Source organism: Malurus melanocephalus, unplaced genomic scaffold (genome assembly GCF_030028575.1).
Source record: "Malurus melanocephalus ecotype Western Australia unplaced genomic scaffold, MMel_1.1 scaffold_275, whole genome shotgun sequence".
Classification (NCBI taxonomy): domain Eukaryota; kingdom Metazoa; phylum Chordata; class Aves; order Passeriformes; family Maluridae; genus Malurus; species Malurus melanocephalus.
Window position 1 is genome coordinate 733,265 of NW_026623507.1, and position 21,544 is coordinate 754,808.

A 21,544-nucleotide genomic window follows, 5' to 3' on the forward strand; every position below is an offset into this window, starting at 1 on the left:
TGTTTTCTCTCATGCTTGTAAAGATACAAAATTAAAAACTATCTTCCCCCTCATCCCCATCACCCACAGTTATTCTAGGGGCAGAGTTCAGTTTTCAGCTGCCTAAGGGCAGAGGAAAAAGAAGAGGGAGCACAAAGACAAAGCAGCATGGCAGGTGYTCACCTTTCTTCAGGGCAGCTCACAAGCACAGCACTTTAACCACTGTAACCACTCCTTTAAATGCATGTCCCAAGGAAGTTTGGCTACAAGTCTAGAAATCACAGCTCCAAGAAAAGGCTTTGTTTCCTCTTGCCAGACTTTTATTAAGAATGGGTTTCAAGCTCGCAGCAGAGCACAGGGTGACAGCATGACCTGAGGAGAGGGAGCTACCTCCTTTCACCTCCCATCACTGACAAAAGATTTCCAGCTAACTCACCCACAGAAAAAGTGCATGAACTTTCTTCATCTGAATGCTTCTGCTACCCAGTGAAGGCTGCAGTGCAGGAAGATGCCTAAAAGCTATGAAAGCACAAACCTTCAGCCTCACCCATTCAGTCTTCCCAAGATGTGAACTGGAAGTGACCTGAGGCCAAGAAATGCAGAGAGCCTTCTACTTTCTCTCAGAGGAGAAAAAAAATCCAACATCCCTACTTAAAGACAAAAGTTATTAAAGACAAAGGGACACCATGCTCAGGCTGGGGAGCACAGGAGCCCTGGTTTAGCTGAGGCTACCTGAGGACAGGCTCCAGMTGGCTGCAGTGCTGCAGTTCAGCCAATGCCTACTACAAGACACAAACTGTGCTGAACAAACAACTCCTGGCCCTCAGCCCAGTCAAATCTTACCTGTGAAGTCAAGAGGGTCAAARAGCCTCCAAATATTGACCTTTAACTTAAGCATGTGTTATAGGAAACTGAAAACCAAGGCTTTAGCTGGTAACAACAGCAGCACATTTGTGTACTGTGGGAAGCCTCCATTATGAGAACTTCAGCAGCTGTGCTTCTTGATGGTGTGTGTTAATATATATAAACTCTCTTGTATTAAATTAGGGCTCATGGTGGTTTTGCCTTGCTTCTTGTCACAATTTATATTGCCCAGTATTTATAGATTCCCTGTAAAAAGCACATGGAGATGCCCTGTCAGCACAGAGTGAGGGAGCACAATGGCAAAAGGGATGCACTGCATGGAGATTCACAATCCTGAGTAAGAAATTTGGAAACACACCTTGCCAGGGGATGGCTTGGGGAGCTCAGACTGCTCAGTGTGCCAAAAACAAGGCTGGGAACACTCCTTGTGCAGACCACAGTTACTGCAAGGGGGAACAGACACATGGGACTAAAGGCCTCTTCTGTTTAGTGGATTTAACAGAAGATTCAGTATCTGCAGATCAAGACTAGACAAATGCAAGGCAGAAATGAGGTGTAACAGCATGTGGGTAATTAACCACTGCAGCAATATACCAAACACAGTGGTATTTTCCATTTGTGGTAATTACTTAATCAAGACTAGATGTTTTAAGACACAYTGTAGAGTCCAGAGCAAATGGAACTAATAAAAAAAAAGCTAGATATATGGGCTGTATTATGCAAGAGGGCAGAACTAAATCACAATAGCACCTTCTGGCCTCACCATCCACTAATCTATGGGGAAAATTGTCCCTTTTAGTGTCAGTGGAGTTGGTAGACAGCCATATTTTTAGCTACAAGACATGCTGATGTTTACATGAAACAGTAATAATAATATGCTGTGTTACACCCACACCTCTAATCTGAAATTCTCTAAGCTCTTTACCATCACTATGTCAGCAAGCCTGACAACTCACAGGCTGATAAATTGGCATTATCATCCCMCTTTCATCCAGCTTGTGCTTTTTCAGAGTAATCATCTGCTTACCATTTACACAGGAAACAGAATACTCAGGCTACCTGCCATCTTACTTTTAAGCCTCTTGGTGAGAAAATGTTCACATGGGTACCTTGCAGAAGCTCTCAGGGTGGAAAGCAGMTCAGCACACAGAACTGCCCAACAGCTGTCCTATTTCAGATGCTCTTCCCCAATACACACTTTACAGCACTCAAAAACTGTATACAAACTTCTGTGGCAAAATTCTGACAACGAAGTACCTCAGAAGAGCAGAAGTCAGCAATTAAAGTGTTAAAAACAAAAGAGAGAAAAGAAAGAATGCTTCTGAGTTGTTTTAACAAAATCTTCATATACGACAGACAGACAAAAAAAAAGAGAGAAGAGTAATTTCCATTAGTTTCCATGACAACCAATGGAAATCGCTAACCCATCTTCTCTCCCTTGTCAACCTCTGGCAGACCTGTCAGGGAAAGCAAYGGACTATGACCTGGGTAAGATTCTCTACTTAACCAGAACACAGGCAAATCTACATTGCCATAATGTCAAGTGCTCCCCTTACAGCACACCTCTAGTTTTTGTTCCTCTGAGATACAAAAGGATGGAGAKGTGCTTACTGCTTCTCAGTAAGAGCAAACACACCCCAGAAATGCAATCCCCCCTGAGACACCCCAGCTCTCCCAATTTATGGCCTGCTTCTTTCTTTCTCTGGCTTCATCAAAACATTCAACCACCTCCTGTTTTCCATCTCTGAGCCAYTGGCTCGCACCTTAAAGCCAGTATAAGCCCTTTTTGCACATCTTTACTGCCTGGTAAGAAATTGCTGTATCACTCAGCAACTCTGGTCTACATTTTACCTCAATTTTTCTTACTATTGTTATCATTACTGACAAGGAAAATGTTCCTCTACAATGCCTGCTGCACCTTCTACATGAGAGCTTTTAAACTTTTCTTAACAGGAACGCATTCAGCTTTATAAACCCTGCTGTGAAGCACAGCACTAACATTATCCTTGTTTTACAGATGTGAGCACCACTGTGTAGAGGAATAAGGTGCCTTGCCCAAAGCCTACATACAAATCATGGCATCATGCTAAGAGTGAGGACAAATCAGTCTGCAGAGAAGAGTCTGCATTTTCTTGGTGCACACACACTCTGAAAGTGTTTGAATCCCATTTGCTCAGTCTGCTGTAGTCCSTTCACCCTGCCAAAACCCCACAGCAAATAAATATTAACCTGAAAGAAAACCAAAGCATCCAAACCCCAAATAGTTGTCTGTGTTTAAGGCTGGTTTGCTATCGACCTTGCATCTTGCTGGGGTGAGATTGGCAGTGACTTGAGAGGAGGTGTTAACATCCAGCTGCTCTCCTATCTCTTTCAATTCTCACATGCACCAAGCTGGGCATGGTGCTGGCACTGTGCAGTTTCGAGCTGTTCATATACAACAGCAAGAATCAACACTCACCCAGCAAGACAGGAAATCCCCAAATAATCCACACYAATTGCAAATTTTGCTGCATCCTCCATTCTCCCATCCCAGGTCTGGGTTGCAGAARTTACAGGGCTGAGTACACTGGCTCTGTGTGCACGGGTGTAGATGCACACGGGGTGTAACAAACCATGTTTTGTGCCCTGTGATTAGCTGCACTTCAGCTCATTTTCCTTCACAACACCCTCCTGGGGGACTGCACACAGCTCTGAGCGCCAGAGAGGAGAGAACAAAGCACTAAGTTCAAAGTTGAGCAACACTCAGTTGTTTTACAAACTGCTTCCYGCAGATTCTTGTCTTGAGGCTGATGGCATTTAGTGGCTATGAAGGTATGACTACAATCACTGGGGAACACTCACAAATTGCTTCTCTGGCCTTCAGTAAAAACTGATCTCACACTCACTCTTTTCCCTCAGGTAGGACAATAACTACTGTACCACTGTACCTTCTTTTGCAAAACTTAGAGCAATACAGAATTCTGTAGGAAATTAATATACTTCGCTAAACATGGCTGAAACTGGCTGTTGGTTTTAAAAGTTATTTGAGAAGGTTCAAAGGTAACATCAAACAGAGAATAAGATCACATACATCCTTGTTTCCTTTCCTGCATTGACAGGAGGAAGGGARCTGCAAGGAGATTAAAAGGTGTGCTAAGCTGAGAGGTCCCATAAACTGGCTACGTGTACAAGGTGGAGATAATGGCATGGGGGAGACACTGATTATCATTGAACACGGGGCTGTAATTAGGACTGTTGGGACAGAATAAAGATATTAATGGTCTACTYGCTCACAGAAGAGGACTGTGAAGATAAACTTACTAACTCTGAGATATTCCAGAGCATGGTATCATTTTTCACAGAACAGGAAGGGGGCATCACTTATCAGGGATGTGTAAAACTGGATTTGACAAGACACTAATGGCTTTGGTTTGTACAAGCAGCTACTAATCCCATGGCACACAGTGATACCTTGTAGAAAAAAATAACAGCCTATTTTTCTGAACAAGTAAAGAATATAAAAGTACTCCCTGCTCCTCCTTACCCTTACACATTGCACTTTACAAATRGGTCCAAGCTCAACTTAGCTTCTGCTGAAACCTGGCTTCATCATCCATCCTTGGATGCTGTCTCTCTGACATGCAAGCCCCAAAGTATCTCACCATGGCAGCGGGGTGATGAGGAAAAGGCAGACAAGGAGAGGGGGAGCACCACCTGAAGATCAGGCTGACACCACTCATGTGGCACTCATTGTCTTAGGACTGGAATACCCCAGAGCTTGCACCATGTGGGGCAAACACGCTGTCCTCAGACAGGAACACCACAGCTTTTCTGCCAAGCTGAAGGCAAAGCCTTCAACATGAATGCTTGGTTCCTTGCCACCTTAATCTTGCAGAGCCCTGGGTTTGAATGCAYGAGCTGCAGACCAGAGCTCGGTCACAACCTTTACRGTTATCCCTGAGGAATTTTACTCACCCAGACAACTAAATGATCCAGACATTGCAAAAATTCCCCAATGAAATCGCTTCCTCCTACATATAGGAAACGAGACAACAATTCCAATCTCTCATATTAAAGCTTCCTTGAACATAAACATGAAAAAGCAGCCAGAATGAGACATGGGAAARAAAGTCCCAGAGCAGCAAGAAGTACATATGCAAGGAGTTACGTCATGCAGAAGGAAAGTTCTTGGCTTCAGGCTAAAATTACCAGTGCTCAAAAGGCAGTGGCTGCTCCAGAATGGAGGGGTGCCTTCCACAGTCCTCCAGATCAAGTCATTGTCAGGAAAAGAGCAACAGGTTCTGCTGTCAAAACCATCCCTGGACAACACAGCACTGGAGGCCAACTTATCAGCKGGCCAGCACATGCCAAAGCCCATCCTGGTGGATGGACAAAGGTTCCTTGCTCTGCTTCTCTGACACTCAAGCCCAAAAATATCTCAYCATGGCAGYGGGRTGAYRAGGWAAAGRCAGCCAAGGATRGCATTTCTGATGGCAGGAAGCACACCCAGGCCATGGACTCCTGCATTAGGACAAGGCTCACCAGCACATCCCTCCACTAGAGGCAAGTACCTTTGCCAACACACTCCTGTCACCCCACTCTTGCTTCCCCTCTTGTCCAAGACTTTAACATTCCTGCCACACRTACCTTCACAGCAAGTCTTTCCATGACCTCACTAGGTCTCTTCACAGATACAGAAATAAAGAAGTTGTTTCTGGGTATAAAAAAAAAAATCTTCAAATCAGTGCTTCTTGAAGACTTTCACTATTGGGAAAAAGCTGATTAAGCACTGAAAGCTCCAACAGCACTCATATTCCTAATGTCTCTTGATCCCATCTCAGGACTCTAAGCAAGAAGCAGGGATGGGATCAGAAKGAACAACCAGCAGCAGATAACAAATAGCTGTCCAACCAGGCCTTCTATGCTTGGAGCACAAGGTGTGCAAATCCTCTGCTCCTGCAAATGAAACCCAGCTGCTTTGCCTTAGTGTTTTTTCTGTTTGTCTCCATTGTTCCTTCAAGCTGGTTTGCTGCTCTTTGCAGTGCAGAAGGGAACAGAAGGACTAAGGAGAAGGAACAACAAGAGATGCTGGGTTCTATGGGGTCCATTACACAGCATTAAGGTATTTTGAGAAGTTAGAGGCCCATCTCTGGGACAGCATTGTCAGGGTACAGCCAAGGGAAAGGCTGTTTAGTTGTCAAACAGTGGAAATATGGGATTAACTTCCAGCTGAAGTTAACAAGACAGCAAACCCCACCCCAGTCATCCCCTCCAAATCCCTTGCCCTTTCCAAACGTATTGGTCCGAGAGGAGCCTCCAATTTGTTTCCAGCTTATAGGGCTCCTGATGCACTCCAAACAAGGTACAGACATCTCCAAGAAATTCCACATTTGCAGACTGGAACATGAATTTGCTTTTCCTCAACTTTCACAGGCACCCTACATCTAAACCACTGCCCCAAGCAGCCATGGGGCCCATGTCAAAAAACAAGAGGTACAATGTAATAAGTGACAAAACTTATGGCACAGAGCAGGYAGTAAGGTTTCACAGCAATTTATATGAACTTCACTTCTGGGTAGCTAGTTTGCAAGACAGAAAAGGGACAGGAACTCATTTCTGCTGGCTGGTGTCTTCAGCCCATATCAGAACTGAAATATACTTGGGAAAAAATAGCAAGAAAATGCCACACAGTCGCCACTCTGCTACAGTTATCTGTACTTTAATGGAGCACTGAAGCCTCCAGACCTGCTTATCTGCCGTTTGTTTATTTACTGTCTAAGAGTTGCAATCAGAACTCCACAGTTGAGAGCAAATACACCCCTGCTCTAACCAGCTCATACCTAATTCTGTACACAGTGTTGCAAAATCTACAACCTCTGGTAAAGTCACGATGTATACAACTGCTTGTAAACCAATTGCTTGCACCCAGATGCAGCTGTAGAAGGAAGTATGCTYCACAGCACAACAGCAGGCTGCTCTTTTCGCTTGCTAAACTCAGACACAATGCTGTGAGAGATAAATCTCTCCAAGGAAATGCTGGTTATTCACAGATTAGCATAGCTATCACAGCAGAGCAGAAGCTGATCTCCCTGCCAACAGAGGTGCAGGTAAATGAGGCATTTCTGGAAATCGATATCATCTAGCTCACAGGATAAGTGGTGGAAACACAGCCTGGTTAATGGGAGTCTCATCAGTCTGGGAAGACACAGCTGGCTGAGATTTGTGACAAACTCTCTTCTGTACAAAGAGAAACACTCCCCAGCTCATGTAACACCACCCAAGAAAGATCAAAGGTGCCCCGAAGCCTCCTGATGGGTAAGCAGCTGTACCAATAACAGCAGCTGGAAAATGCAAGGGGACACTCAGGCGGTCCCTTCCTCCTGTGCTGGGAGCAGAGCTGCCTCCTCGGCAGCCCCCAGCAGCAGCCCCCTGTTAATTACCGGCAAGGAATTTGCACTCTGGCAGATAAAGTCATTCATTCAGCCACTGGCGCGTTTGCACAAAGCAACTCGGCTCTGACAGCAGCTCCGTCTGAGAAGCAGCATTTGGGTGCCACGCACATGTAGGTGCYACAGGACATTGTGTCTGCTTCAGTTTGTGCCACACAAGCTGCTGCTCAGAGGCTCCTGCCCCTTCAGAACAGCCAGGAAGGATGTTTAAACACTCCTGCACCAGGCATTTGGACAGTAACTTCAGTGCAATACATGGTGCCTTGAACAGAACCACTTGGTCCCTCTCCCAGATTCTGATTGCTGGGACCGTCTGCACCATGGCAGCTGTCTAGCACAGCACACATCTTAAAAAATAAGCTTTGCACAGAAGAAACCTTTGCTGTGCTCCCAGGATAGAATCCCTTCTTCCCTGCCTCTCATTTTAAATATGCTTATTGTCTTGAGATGCAACTCCAGTCTGGCACTCAAGGGAAGRATTTCAAGAAGGAAGACACCTATCACTCCAAAACCAGCTCAAGGAGAAAAAAATGGATGTAATCTTTCCTTCCACTGAAAATGTGCTTGCTAGACTAGATCTGGGAAGTCACTTTAATTAAATTATTTTATGAATGCGTTACTGCTGGGTTTTATTGCAAAAAGCCAGTGCATATTAAAAACAGCCTGAGTTACCCACATGATTGGCACCACACTGCCTTTTCTGTCTACTCTCCTGGCTAAATTATCAGTGAAAGCARAACTGAACTATTCACAAAGTCTCTGTCATTTTATTTCAGAAGGCAAACTTCTTAAAATGATGGCTTCAGGGCCAAAYACAGCTATGCAATTACATCAGGATCTCAAATTTAATCGATTTAAATTAGTAAGASAGCAGCTTTTAAATTTTGTCAATTGTGAAAATGTGGGAAAAATCTGACCAAGGCAAGCTCAGGATGCTGGCCAGACTGTGTGAACAGCCCAATGTGAGGAAGTACACCAAGTCCTGTAAAGACCATCTGAATTCCCAGCTCCAAATCCCCCGGTGCACACAAGTACTCTGCTGGCAAAGGGCACAAATCTTGGAAAGGRTGAAGTGTTGCTCTCCTTACATGAAAAAGCAGCCAAGTCAGATGAAGAGGAAGCACTTAGGTGAGTTAAGCTAACAGAAACCTTGGCCTTTTCTCTCCCTCTTAACATCCCTTTTCAGCTTTTCATAYAGAAAAATTACACTGAGGGAAACAGAGGTCAGGTGAAAAAAATTCAGCCCAAGGTTACAACAGATGTAGATACTGCAAACACTATRCTCTTAGAAAAGGTTATAAATCTGCCTCCAAATATTTGTTACCTCTCTGTTGCTCAGGGGTTATAGACCCTCAGATCTGTCTGCACATCGTCTCACAAGGAGGGAGTCCCTGATCTTCCTCTGCTTGCCCTTTTTAGCCAAAATGAGACAAGTCAGATTAAACCATTTACATACCTCTTTCCAGAGGCTGGCTCATTTGGCCAGAAATGGTTTAAGGGTAGTTCAGAAGAACAGCTACAGGCGCCAGAGATTATTCTGAATGGCCAGAAAACTGGCAAAGAGCAGAAGGCAGGCCAGGTCAGTGACCTCTCCTCTTGGCAAGGCTAGATTCAAGAAAGGACTCGTATCCACAGCCTACATGAATATACTCATGCTGGCGTAAACCTCTTTGCTAACATCTAAAATTCATGGTGAAAATAACTTCCTCGAAAATTCTGAAACAGGTTAAAGTGAAAAGGGAAAAAAGAAAAACCCTCACTCTTAYTGTGAAGCAAGTATCCTGGTGGGACACAGAATGATGCTGGTGTGGAAGTGGTCCCACAAAACACCCTTTAGGGGCACAGTCAAACAGCAACTGGACTCCAGTATTAACTAGGTAACTCCTTTCCAGTGTTAACTCCAGCAGGATGTGAGCAACTGATTGACTTTTAATACATTCAACAGACATTTCAAGCCTCTCCCTTTATCGTGATGGATGCTTCCCAAAAATCACTCCATATGCTTTGGGAGCCCCAGCTGAGAATWTGAGCAACTTCACGTCTGTAGCATCCCTGTTAATATAAGTGAACAGCCACCTCATTGAGTCTGACCCAGGAAAAGAGAGATAAAAAGGGCTGTCTGAAGCTGGTGGCTGGCCYCCATCCGAGGAGCACAGTTCACCGTCTATTGCTCTTGTGACTATTACTGAACCAGGCCAAGAAAAGCTCCCAAGTTCTGGCACGCCTCAGATTTTCCAGCCTGCATGAAGTTATGCCAGGAACATTTACTGAAGCAATTTCTTTTTTTCTTTAAAGACTCTAATTATGCACCTAACAATGTTGTAGAAATGAGTGTTGTACAAAAGCCCTGGTACAACTCAGATACATTTTAGCTAACAAAAGGATTAGAAGCTTAAGGCTCAGTGTTAATATTCCGAATGTACTGAAAGGCACGAAGTGCAAGCTGCAGCAGAAACAGAAGGCATAGAGAGGGTTATCRCTTCCAAAATCTGGAAAGGGAAAACCACACAGAAAATGCCACACTGATCTTACTGAATGCGAGTGATGCAAGAGAGCAGTAACAAGAAACACTTAAAAGTGGGCAACCATCAAAGCTGTCTCTGAATTACAAGCAGCTCACCTTCAAGCACAGCCCACTCCCTAGAAAATGAGAAGTCTAAATATCCCAGAGGGTGGGATGCTACTCATGACTGAACCGATGTTCACYGCTTGGCAGCTACCAGCAAAGAGAAATCAAACTGCACCCCAAAACAAAAGTTGCACAAAGTGTCAATTTTCCCTGAAACCAGACCCAGACCTCAGTCATCACTCTCAAGCTTTGCTGAACTTAAACTGGAATCAAACGAAGACATTCACTGGTTTGCCACTTGGACCATTATCTCTGAAGCCAGTCGTAATAATATTTCACTTATTCACTAAAGCATGAACTGGCCTTTAAAACAAGGTTCTGAACATGACAGCTGTACATTTTTCTTACTTTGAGTTTGCAGGTGAGAYACACAGACATGACAGTACTTACATCTGGGAAGCTATCCAGGTACTACAAATTAGAGAACATTAGGCAAAAWGCAGGATCTAGCACTTTGACAATGTTAGTGACATCAATGAAATCACAAATCCAGGGCCAAACATATTTTGGCTATGTTTCTTTGCATTACTGATCTCAGGAGGCTTTATTCAAACCAGTGCCATCATTATTTAGCTGTTATTATCATTTTTCTTATGGATACTGTGCACATCCTTCCTACAGAGGTGTTGGTTTATATTCACCAGAACTGGTTAAGGTTTATTTAGGGCTCCTAAGAGAATGAATAAACATGATTTGGCTTTTTTTTTGGGACAGTGTTGGAGAAGATGCACAGAAATGCTCACTACATAAGTATGTCATGCTCTCAGAAGAAAGTGTATTACAATATTATCATGTACAGGCAGATGTGAAATGCTAATCCATACTAAAGTTCAGTCCCACTCCCCTTGGTTTTCACCACAGCAGCAATCAGAGCATGACAGTATTGGCTCACAACCATCCTGTCTCACCTCTGCTCCTCACCTGGCCGTTGCGGGCAGTTCACAAACAGCTTTGCTCAGTGAGACAGAGCGACAGCAACGGGCGCCATCCTAAACCCCACTCTTTACCATAACCCAGGCAAGCACAGTCCATGGGTGTAAGGCAGTAAAAGAGGGAAACAGACGTGTTTATGCTTTGTTTGGTTTGTTGTTTTTTTGGGTTTTTTTTTCCACAGAACCAAGCTGCGATGCTCTAGGGTGGGTCTCGCCATCTGGGAGAAATATGTAGGGAGAAAAAATGCAGGGAGGGAGGAAGAGCTGCCCCCCGAGCAGGACCGCTTTCCTCCAAAGGCAGGCTCAGCCTCCCTTCCCAGCCCAGCTTGAGTTCATTTTCCTCAAATCACTTCCACATTTCCCCTGCCGTAATTATCAAATATTTTGTTTCTGACTTCACTTTTTTAGGGAGGCCGCCGCAACCGGGAATGCAGGCACCGTTTGTTTTCTGTCAATAGAGCTGGGGGGTTGCAGCCGGGCGCTTTCAAAGGTTTTCAATGTCATTGCAGTGAAAGAAAGGAAGAAAAGAAGAGCGAGGGAAAGAGCGCGAGGGAGAGAGGGAGGGAGGGAGAGAGGGAGGGAGGGATGGAGGAAAGGAAGGAGGGAGGGAGGGATGGATGGAGGAAAGGAAGGAGGGAGGGATGGAGGAAAGGAAGGAGGGAGGAAAGGGGGCTGCCCCGGGGAGCCCGTCCCGGCGGCGGGATGCAGGGCTCCGACCCCGGCAGGAACGCAGCCCCTCGCCCCCACAAGGCGCCCGTCGCCCCGCAAGTTCCCTCTCCGCTCCGGCTGCCACTTTCCCCGCTCCCGGCCGCTCCCCCGCTGCCCCCAGCCCGTCCCGCTCCCCGTTCCCCGTTCCCCGTCCCGCCGGCGGGGCCCCGCGCTTACCTCGGCTCGCAGGCGGGCGGCGGCCAGCAGGGCGCAGAGCAGCGGGAGAGTTTTCCAGATCTGCAAGAGAAGGAGCGGGCAGGCGGTGAGCGCGGGCCGGGCCGGGGATGGCGGGGCGGCCGCCGCCGCYGAACTTCCCGCCCGGCGCCCCCTCTCACCATGCTGCTGGCGGCACCGGCGGGGCACGAGGAGTTGCGGACGCGCCTTTTCCCGGCTCCGGCTCGCTCGTGAAGGGAAAGGAAAGGGGAGGGCTCCCCCTCGCCCCGACCCGCCAGCCCGCGGCTCCACCCCCGGCCCGGCCCGACCCCCGCCCCGGTGCCGACTCCGACTCCTCCCCGGCCCCGCTCCCTCCCGCCGCCGGCCCCTCAGCGCCCCACGGCGACCTCGGCGGCCTTTGGAAGCAGCGGGAGGCTCAGGGGCGTCCAGGGGACTCGGCTGCCGCCCCGCACCGCCCGGCTTCACACCCTGGCGGGGTCCRGGGAGGCTTCCCGAGCCCAGCACGGTGCGGGTTCAGGAGGAATGGATGCGGAGCCCGCCCGCCAGGCCAAGAAAGTCCCAACCAGGGGACATCGCAGCATCCCCCCAAATTGACACAAATATGGGGAAACTGAGGTACACGGCGTCTTCTCCGCAGTCGGGACTCACTCACCGACTCAACCCACTGTCCCCTCACGCTCCGAAGTGCTGGCCACAAGCTACAGGTGTCACTGATATCGGGATGTGGGCAGGTTTAAAAAGAAGAGTTYAGACCCATATGCCTTAGGATCCAAATGTTCCCTGAGCAAAACAGGCAGCCAGGGCTTCATGCCAGGCACAGGGGTTCAAAATCCTGCCTGAAATGCCTGGTGGTGCTCATTTRTGTATAAATATTTGTGATCCTCTTGTTTTATCTCTTCATCTCTGAATTTCAGKAGCCTCCAGTAGCTAGAAAGAAGTATCTGACAATGCAAAGAGATCCATTGCCCTGGGCACATACAGAAATCTCTCTCACAGCAAGCAACACAATAACACCAGTCGTCAAGGGCATTTTCTCAAGTTTTGAGGTTTATTGTAACCAAAAATTATACCCCTGGYTTCAAAATACCATCTCACTGATCAAGCATGCCCATAAGCTGTCTTCTTTTCCTGCTTTATTTTGTGTCCTCAGTGCAGGCAGGCACTAAGGGAGATGCTGGCATCAGTACCCTCCTCATTCACAAACACCAAAGAGTATTCTAGCATCCTGCTGGAAGGAGAAAACTCTGAGAAGAGTTACCCTGGATCAGCCCACATCTGGTCTGTTCATGGCAGCTGTGCCATTTTTCTGTGCTTCCTCAGTTTCTACTTCCTTACTCAGTTTTGTTTTTAGGACTACTGTTACTAATTTTGCATTTATAAAGCATCCTCCCCAGCAAGTTCTGCCTCTGTATATGAATGGTACTAGCATATAAATCTGTCCTGAAGAGATGTATCATTATTTCATGGCTGATGCTAAGCTATGTGGTTTCCATTGTTTGGTCTTGTTTTTTTTTAAATTCACCTTTCATGATGTAGCTTCTCGTTTTGAACTCATTGATTGCCCTGCCTCATGATACAGCACAGGCATAGTTATGACTAAAATAATCTGGCTTTTAGTTTGCAGAAGCTCACCCTGAAGTGAGTGCCACAACAGGGAAAAAACAAATACCGAATGATAAATACATTTTAAAAGATTAATCCGTTTCTATCCCCTTCCACACTCAGCTCTATGGAAGCTGTGCTACATGAGGAGGCTCTTTATTTCCACAGAGTAAAAGTGACTCATATCACTCCTCAGAACAGAGCATTAGCAGGGGTCTTCCAGTGCCTGCATTCCCTCCCTGATACCACRGGCAGCCACCTCATGCAAGTGTGATTATCCACTGTGCTGGATTATGTAGGTCACCATGAGCATGGGTTTTTCTTCTGTCTACTCAAAGGACTAAATATGGAACAGAAGGTAAAGGATTAAATCTCCCWTTCTGTGTTGACATTCAGGTACGTGAATTTCTTCAGATTGGTTTCTGTCATGTGGAAATGGGCAGAAGTGAAAACCAAAAAGCATCTCTCATATGAGCATCAGAAAGGATGGCCACAGCATAGGCACCCACAATGGGAGGGAGGTGTTTGTACAGCTACCCCTTGAAATCAGGTAAAACTTCTGTGTTGCAAATGTCTATCKCTGGTAGACTGTGCAGGAACAGTCCTTAGCCCTTTGCTGGAAAGATGAGGTGGTGAACCAGAGTGGGAGTGTGGGTATCTGCCATGTCAGGAGCCTTGCTGAGGCAGGGAAAAGGTGTGTTATCTCTTCCACCACAGGCAGCACGGAACAATCTCAGTGCAGACAYCAGAGTCTTATAGATGTGTACAAAGGCATACATTTTATAACTAAATACATGATATCTGACAAACTTTTCACTTTTATYCCAAACTTCCACCATTTAAAACTGTAAACTGCAAAGGAACAGTTTGTACAACCYGAGTGCATGACAAATAAATCTGATGGGAATCTTTGGTCTTTCATGATGAACTCAAAACAAGGAGCTTGAATCAGAAGCAGTAGAATAAARGGAAAGCAAATGCATTTACAGTTGTGTTTTCAAGCTGTGGCCRTAATGGATAAGGTAATTCATCATTGCTGGTACACAACCAAAGTAGTGTCATAAAAATGCTTTCAGCTAAAAGCTTCATTATAAGGGCGAACGATGTTTTCCTGAGATTTTGAAGGTTGCAATGCTCTGGTGGGCCAAAGAAATTGGGAATCGTTGCTCTACAGAGAAGATGTTATTCTATTACATATACCAGTATTTCATTTCTGCTGATGCTTTCTTTCCCGTCCCCAGTATTTCTAAAACAAACATTTTGTTATGCATATGGGATTGCAAATTTTGAGATACATACTTATGCCCAAGTGGCTGCACAACTGAAATTCAGACTCAAGTTGTTGCCTGAGAAGCAGAGCAAGGGAAGCCTGGACTCATGCAAGTGTACATCTCATGGGTGGATACATTCTACTGTGTTTAATAAAATGCAGACTTCAACTGAGGCTTTTTCCATTCTTGGGGCACTGTCAAGATCACTCCCCTGGATCTCTGGTGCCTCATGAGGGTTACTCTGAAGTCTCAGCCTCTCCCTTATTACAGCATGTGCACACATATACACCCAAAGTGATGCTGCAAGCCTCGTTTCCCAGGGAAATGAGGCYAAACACGCCAAAAATTACTTCTTAAGCCCTCACCCAACCCTTTTGGCTATACCATGATATCACCCTCTCCACATTACCTCACTCCTCTCCACCACCCACATCCTTCATGTCTCCCTTTTTCCCCTGCCATATGAAACATCTGCCCTAAGGGATGGGGTTGTGCTCACAGTGCTGTGATGAAGTCAGTGATGACCTTGTTTTAGGTTACAATTCAAGAAACTAAGTTGTTTGGCAAGTGGCCTTCATGACAGGACAATAGTTGCCTTCATGACGGAACAGTAGTCTGAAGATCAGGAAATTTGCAGCAACATTATTTGATGGAATTAAGAAGCAGGGTGTTTTTTTTGAATAGCAAGTGTGTTAAGGTTGTAGCTGAGGTGGCTCAGCTCGTGTGGTACCAGAAACATCTGTGTTTCTTGTGCTATGTAAGCAGTGTCTCCTCATGGACTGGACTGCCAACATCTGAGGAAGAGCCAAGGGACACCTGGGTTTATACAGCAGACATAGGGCAGGACTGCAAGACATGAGGGCAAAGCCTGGAGATACAGAGTTATACCCTCAGAGATGTGGGCATCAGACCCAAATGAACTCTAAGATGACCACAAGGGTGGTGTGAGGGTCCCCAGAGCTGTAACATGTGGATCACCTGGACACCTCACTACCTTCTGTGAGAACTCAGGCCTACAGAAGCCTTCTCCAGTTGTCCCCCTGACCTRGCAGTGCTGACTCTTGCCTGTAACTACTTTTCTGTAGTTTGGTTACTTTGCAGATTGCGCTTGGTTAAATAAAGATTTTTTTTTTATTCTTCTAGATTTGTTTTTGCTTCATTCTCTTGCTCTTGTAATTTTCTTTCTCTCTGTGGTTTCTTCATTTCTTGCTCCTGCTCCAGCTACAGCGTATGTACTAATCATTATTCCTTAAAGCTCTATTTCAGGCCTAATGTAATAAAGTGCTATACTTTCCCCTCYTACCCCCCCAGAAGATGTCTTTACTTTGCAGATTGTGCTGGGGACATTGCTGACTAAAAGGCACACAAGTCTGGCACTAGCAGACTATGTGGTTTGTATAAAATGCATTCTCTAGTGGTTAATGCATTTGATGGGYTTTTGGATATTCCATTAGCTAGAGCAGTAAAATGCCTAAATACTTYGATAACTTGGCCCTTAAACCTTATCCTTGGTATCCCTTAATCAAGGTGAGATTTTCTAATCTAAGACAAGCTCCCAAGGCATMATTTCCTCACAGAGTTCATCCAACCCCAGTGCCCAGGGTGAAATCACCCAGGCAGGCTGTGCCCATCAGGAATGGGAACAGAACTGTGCCCCTGTCCAGTCAGTGTAACCAGATCCACTCTGCATTTGCTGCAGTCTGGTCAAGGCTAACTTGATGTTTACAGTGCCACATAGGCTCAAACTGCACTCAGATCCAAGTCACAGTGTAAAGAAGAAAAATCGGTCTCAAAGCCTCAGTGTGGAGGCAATCTATTCTCAGAAGTGTGGCATGCTTCTGTCTCGGCACGTTTCTTGTGCCTGTTCACTCCACTGCTGCCAGGCTGGGATGCAGCACAGGTAAGTGAAATACTCTTGGTTTTGACTCTGCTCCTGCAMGTGCCCTTTGTAAAGAGGCTGARRGCACAAGGGTTGTTCAGCCWGGAGAAGAGACCCTGTTTGGAGCAGGAGMAAAGGCTGAGATCTATTCCAACCTGAATTATTTAACGAACTTGTTCGGTCCTTTRAGTTTGGCACAACCTTCMAGCTAAAAGCACTCTCATMAAAGCAGTGCTACCTATCCASAGGCAGTTTGATACAACCCCCTGAAWGTGCTCCCTAGGATGCTGCTGGTCCAYRGCCAAACAGCTCAGAACTGACAAGTCCACTGACTRTTCTGGAGATAGGGACCTATGAGAATTCTTGTGATTCCTAACATACAAAGAGCATGTCTCATGCATCCGCAGCAACAGCTGGCATGAGGGAAACAGTGTTCCCAAGCAGTCACATGGCCCCTGCTGGCATCTACAAGGTTGTTCTCCAGTCTGATGGGGAATAAGAGCTATCCCAGCTGCCAGATGGGATATTCCACCATTATGCAGATGATAACTAATCACGGAGATTGGTTCACAGAGACTGCCTGGCACACATCTATCCTGGTGCAGAGGAGATRTGGCTTATCACTTAGATGAACAAACCCCTACCTCCATCTAAATGAGGCTGTCACTGGCAAGATATCTGTACCCAAAGTTATTTTGAGGGGTCCTAGACTATGTGCTACTGCCTCACTTTGTTGGATTTGAGTCTGACCCCAAAAGCCCCTCAGCGAGACATTGATAATGCAATAGGCAACTGCTCAAACCTGCAAATGAAGTCTTGGGATCAAGGTAAGGTGAGTTGCCCACTGACAGGCATCTCAATGGGCCCATCTAATTACTAATATGGATTTCCTCATGTGTAATGCATGTGTAATTCCTCATGTTTGGTATAACAAAGCAGGATGCAGGTACACACTGCCATGAAGAAACACTGCAAGGCAGAGTCCCAGCTTGTCTCCACACCTAATGTCACATGCACTTCACAGCACAAACTGTTACATATGACAATACTCTCCAAAAGTGAGGAAATAATCATCACTGCCTTCCACTTCCTTCCCAGTTATCTCCCTCATTTTGCAGACACATTCACTGAGGAGTTGCTGAGGTCTCTTCTGGCAGAGCATAGAGTCAAACCCAGGACTCTTCTGTGGCTGGATGAAATTTCARCTACTTTGTCTTTCTGCATCATTGAGCTCCAAAGACATACTTGGCCCTGCCATATTCCATACAATAACCCAGGCACCCTATCCCAACAGACAACTGCTGCAGAGCGAGCCGTTATCTGCCACCAGCAAATCCTGATTCACACAATGAAGAGCACTTTCTCCATTAGCTGAAACAGTAGGGGGTTTGTGCTCATGAATGTAGCAGGAAATCAACCCAGGATGTCTTGAACTCAAGCACAGGYCATTATAATCTATCAATTATATCGCATCAAAACACAAGTGTTCCACATGAAAATCACTTGTCTCACCTCTCAATCGCTGCTGTCACRCAGGAGCAGGCTTAACATTCAAATGAAATATCCAGGAAAAATTCCTGGAGGTGTGCTAGCACCTGCCACCTGTTGTAAACAAGAAGGTGCCCTCTTTTCAGCAGCTAAAGCTCATCACTCGACGCTCGGCTGCTGGATCCACAATCTTGGCTACCAAGTCAGAGCGCCAAGTGCCAGAAGGGCCAGTGGCATTTTAGAGGGATGTCATGGTTGCCCCCTTGCCATGCTCTCTCACAGCTGTGCCCTTCTCTCACTGCAGCATTTGAACCCACTCAAGCACTGATGGCAGCCAAAGCTGATTTCAGTTCTAGACAGAGGATGTGCTGGGGAAGAGCCCAGCAGAAGGATTTTTCAGATCACATGGAAAAAGTGTCTGCTGGGAGCAGATTGGAGGGGGAATCAGATTCTTCAAACTAAGGAAGCTCATGAAAAAGTCTATCAGAAGTTCCACCACTAAGGTGGGTTGCACCTGGATTAATACAAACATCACATGAGGGTGCTGTGGTGTGTGGACCCAGCCCCTTCTTGGGAAGGGCAAGAATACAGGAGGCTAATGAGATTACTGAGGTGTGGGAAGATTTTGTGTAGAGGTTTTTGTGCTCCTTAACACCATATAATTAATCTATGAGACATGGGAGCTCAGAGACAGCTGAGGTGGCCCTCTACTGAGCAGCTCTTTCTGGGGATGTCTCCTAATCTGCATAATCTGTCCACAGCTGTGGGACAGTAGAAACTGAGTGTACCCCAAGATGCCACCAATCTATTCAAGCAGATCTTTTCTCTCAGCATTGGCTCCCATAGCTACCTTCTCCTTAGCCTTACATTATACATATAWAAAAACCTCTCATGAACTGTGCCAGTCACTTCTATGGTTCAGAAAAGAGACATTCTTGCATTCTTCTACCCACTCTGAATAGTTTTGCCAGCCATTTCTCATCCTGCAAGGATGGGCAGCCTGCTAGCATAGAATATGATCACACACACATGGCAGAGCCAGGGATACTTGCTAGAARGCATTCAGGAATTTGCTGCCCAAGGCGTGTTTGAGCTATGAGAGATGTGCCTGGTCAATGAGGACTGGGTGTGGAACAGCAGCTCTGTGAGTAACCAGAGGTCTGTGAGACCTGAAAGAAAGGTTAACACAGCCTTTTTTAACTACAGACTGCTGCAATGTTCTGTACACGGATTCAGGATGTCTGTTCTGGTGGTGTATATGAGAAAGCTTGGGAGTTGGCTGTGTAAGTTTGGACAGCTGACCTAAAACATAAACATGTGTTCAGGGACTCTTATAAAATGAGAAATTATGCTGCTAAGCAAGAAAATGTACAATGTGCTAGCAAACACAGCTCACCCTAGAGATTAGCTCTTGTCATTGCTTAGCAATGCTATGAAATCATACATTCCCCTCCCAGCCCTGGAAACCAAGGGGTTTTAGTTCTCCTCCATATAGAGGTGCAATGTCTGTCTTTAGCCAGAGATAACATTCMCTAGGAGATACTAAGTGCCCTCCACCCCACCACAGGGCTGGCAAGTGCAGTTGCTGAGAACCTGAAAATATGATTGCTGCATTTGGTGGTGAGTATGGAGAAAGTGTCTGACCTTAGACATCCATATTTGAACATGTTGGCCTTTAATTGCTGCAGCCAAGCTGACCCAGTGGGTCAGGATTGATGCCAGACCTTTTACRTGTAAGAAGAGGACAAATAGCTGTAAACAAAGCCAGTCCAAAGGAAAAGGTCACTGCCTTCAACCTGTGTGAGAGAAAGGTTTTGAGTTGGAAATGTTAACGATGGGAGGCAAAGTGGATAGGAAGTTGTGATTACAAACTGAATGAGTTGTCCCAAGAGAATGGAAACTGGAAGAGTTGGATGCGCAAGCTCATATACTCACACTCACTCCTTTGGGCCAGTGCAGCATGGCAATGACCACTGAACTCTGTTGGAAAGCAAGGTGAAAGAGGTGACAGAAACTTTTCTGGCAGAACAACAGAGTGGAGGAGATGAGCAAAGCAAGCCATAAGCAAAAAGGAAGTCATAAGCAAAAGGCACCATCAGAGGGCTTGGAAAGGGGAACGGGTTCCAGCTGAATGGCACAGATTTTGAAGGGCCTGCCTGGCTCTGAAAGGCTGAGGGAGGGGATAAATTTGCAGTGGAAGTGTGACATCTTCTCAAATCCCATCTGGACACCCAACACTCACAAGTTCATTGCCTTTAGCACTAGCACAATCCCATCTTTAGAAAAGGAGGTGTTCACTGGACCTGAACTTCTGACTCTTTCCAAATGTAGATATCCATGACTTCCCACAGCAAGAGGTATGGCTGTTTAACATAGTACTAGTAGAGAACAAAATGCTGAATAAAATCTGTCCACAAAACCCAGATCTCCAGTACCTTTTACAAGCTTGCCTCTATCTTCCTTTAGCAAGGTATGAGGTCATATGCTCCAGACAAAACATCTTTCTTGGCAGTTTTGGGTCCTGGGTACAGATCCTATCCTAATTTGGTGGGAGAAACTTAACAGCCAGGTGATGCAGGCAGGTCTGGATGGAGCCATGCTTTGTAATTCTATGCCCATGCAAATCAGTACATGATGCACTCAACATCTGTCCAGATGCTCTGAGGCAGGGCTTTTAGAGGCCTCTCCCACCATCCCACTCCCCAGGAAATGCAAACCTGGGAATGGGATGGCTCTGAGTTAGCTTGGAGCCTGGAAATGACAAATTAACATAAGCTGTGGGTTTACATACTTTTCACAGCCATTTATGGCCTTGTTTGAGCTTAAATAAAAGCTTCAGTCCCTGGAAAATTTGGGCCTGTCTGTCAGTGAGGCATTCCAGAGAAAACATCACGTGTTCATTTCATGAAGTGAAATAAGATCTTTGCCCTGCATGCTTTCCCCTCCCCCCTTCCCTTTTTCTGAATGAGGCAGTTTTATCCAAGGATTACAAGCCAATGTTCCAATCCCTCACAGACGTTTTCCATTATCAGAGCTGCCTCTTGTCCTTCAAATTATTTTCCACAGGACTCCTGTAACTGGGGTTGGGAAACTAAGCCAAAAACTCAGAAGAAAGGACCCYATTCCAGGCTGCTGACAAGACTGAAAAATGCTGCAGGGTGTTRCTGGGACCACCCAGCCTGAAGCATCCTCAGCAGGGGAGCAGCTGAAAAAAGATGCTAGCGGCAGGAGGAGGCTCACTGTGCTGTACAGGCATTTAAACAGCTTGGTAAATTAACTTTGATGAGGTATAATCACATTGTGTGGAACTGACTATAGAGACTGGTGGTAGACAACTGTGACTGATGATTAACTCCACAGCGTAGAGCACAAAGAGCCTTTGTGTTGCCCCCCTGAGACTTACTCATATTTTGAGAGCCGCCTCTGTCTGGGAGTCAAATTGCCCCTGCTATAGAAAACTGCCAAACAGGGTTGGAGGAAGGGARGGGAAACTTAAAGGAGGTTTTCTGTTTGGATTCTTCTTCCCCTGCCTCAGAGCATCGTCCTTTGCTGGGGGACCACATGTATGGAACTGGGCCACCTATTTAGTG

The 21,544-nt window shown here is 46.0% G+C and overlaps 1 protein-coding gene across 1 annotated transcript in view; it reads right to left on the minus strand.

Annotated features, from left to right (window-relative positions):
• Nucleotides 1-12,000, minus strand: part of FSTL1 (follistatin like 1) — a 48,895-nt gene extending 36,895 nt beyond the window's left edge. The window contains exons 1-2 of the mRNA XM_057376260.1: nucleotides 11,876-12,000; nucleotides 11,718-11,777 (exon numbers count right to left, since the gene is read on the minus strand). Coding sequence (XP_057232243.1) covers nucleotides 11,718-11,777; nucleotides 11,876-11,878 — 63 coding nt within the window. The 5' untranslated portion in view covers nucleotides 11,879-12,000. The remainder of the gene's footprint in view (nucleotides 1-11,717; nucleotides 11,778-11,875) is intronic.
• Nucleotides 12,001-21,544: the final 9,544 nt, after the last annotated feature.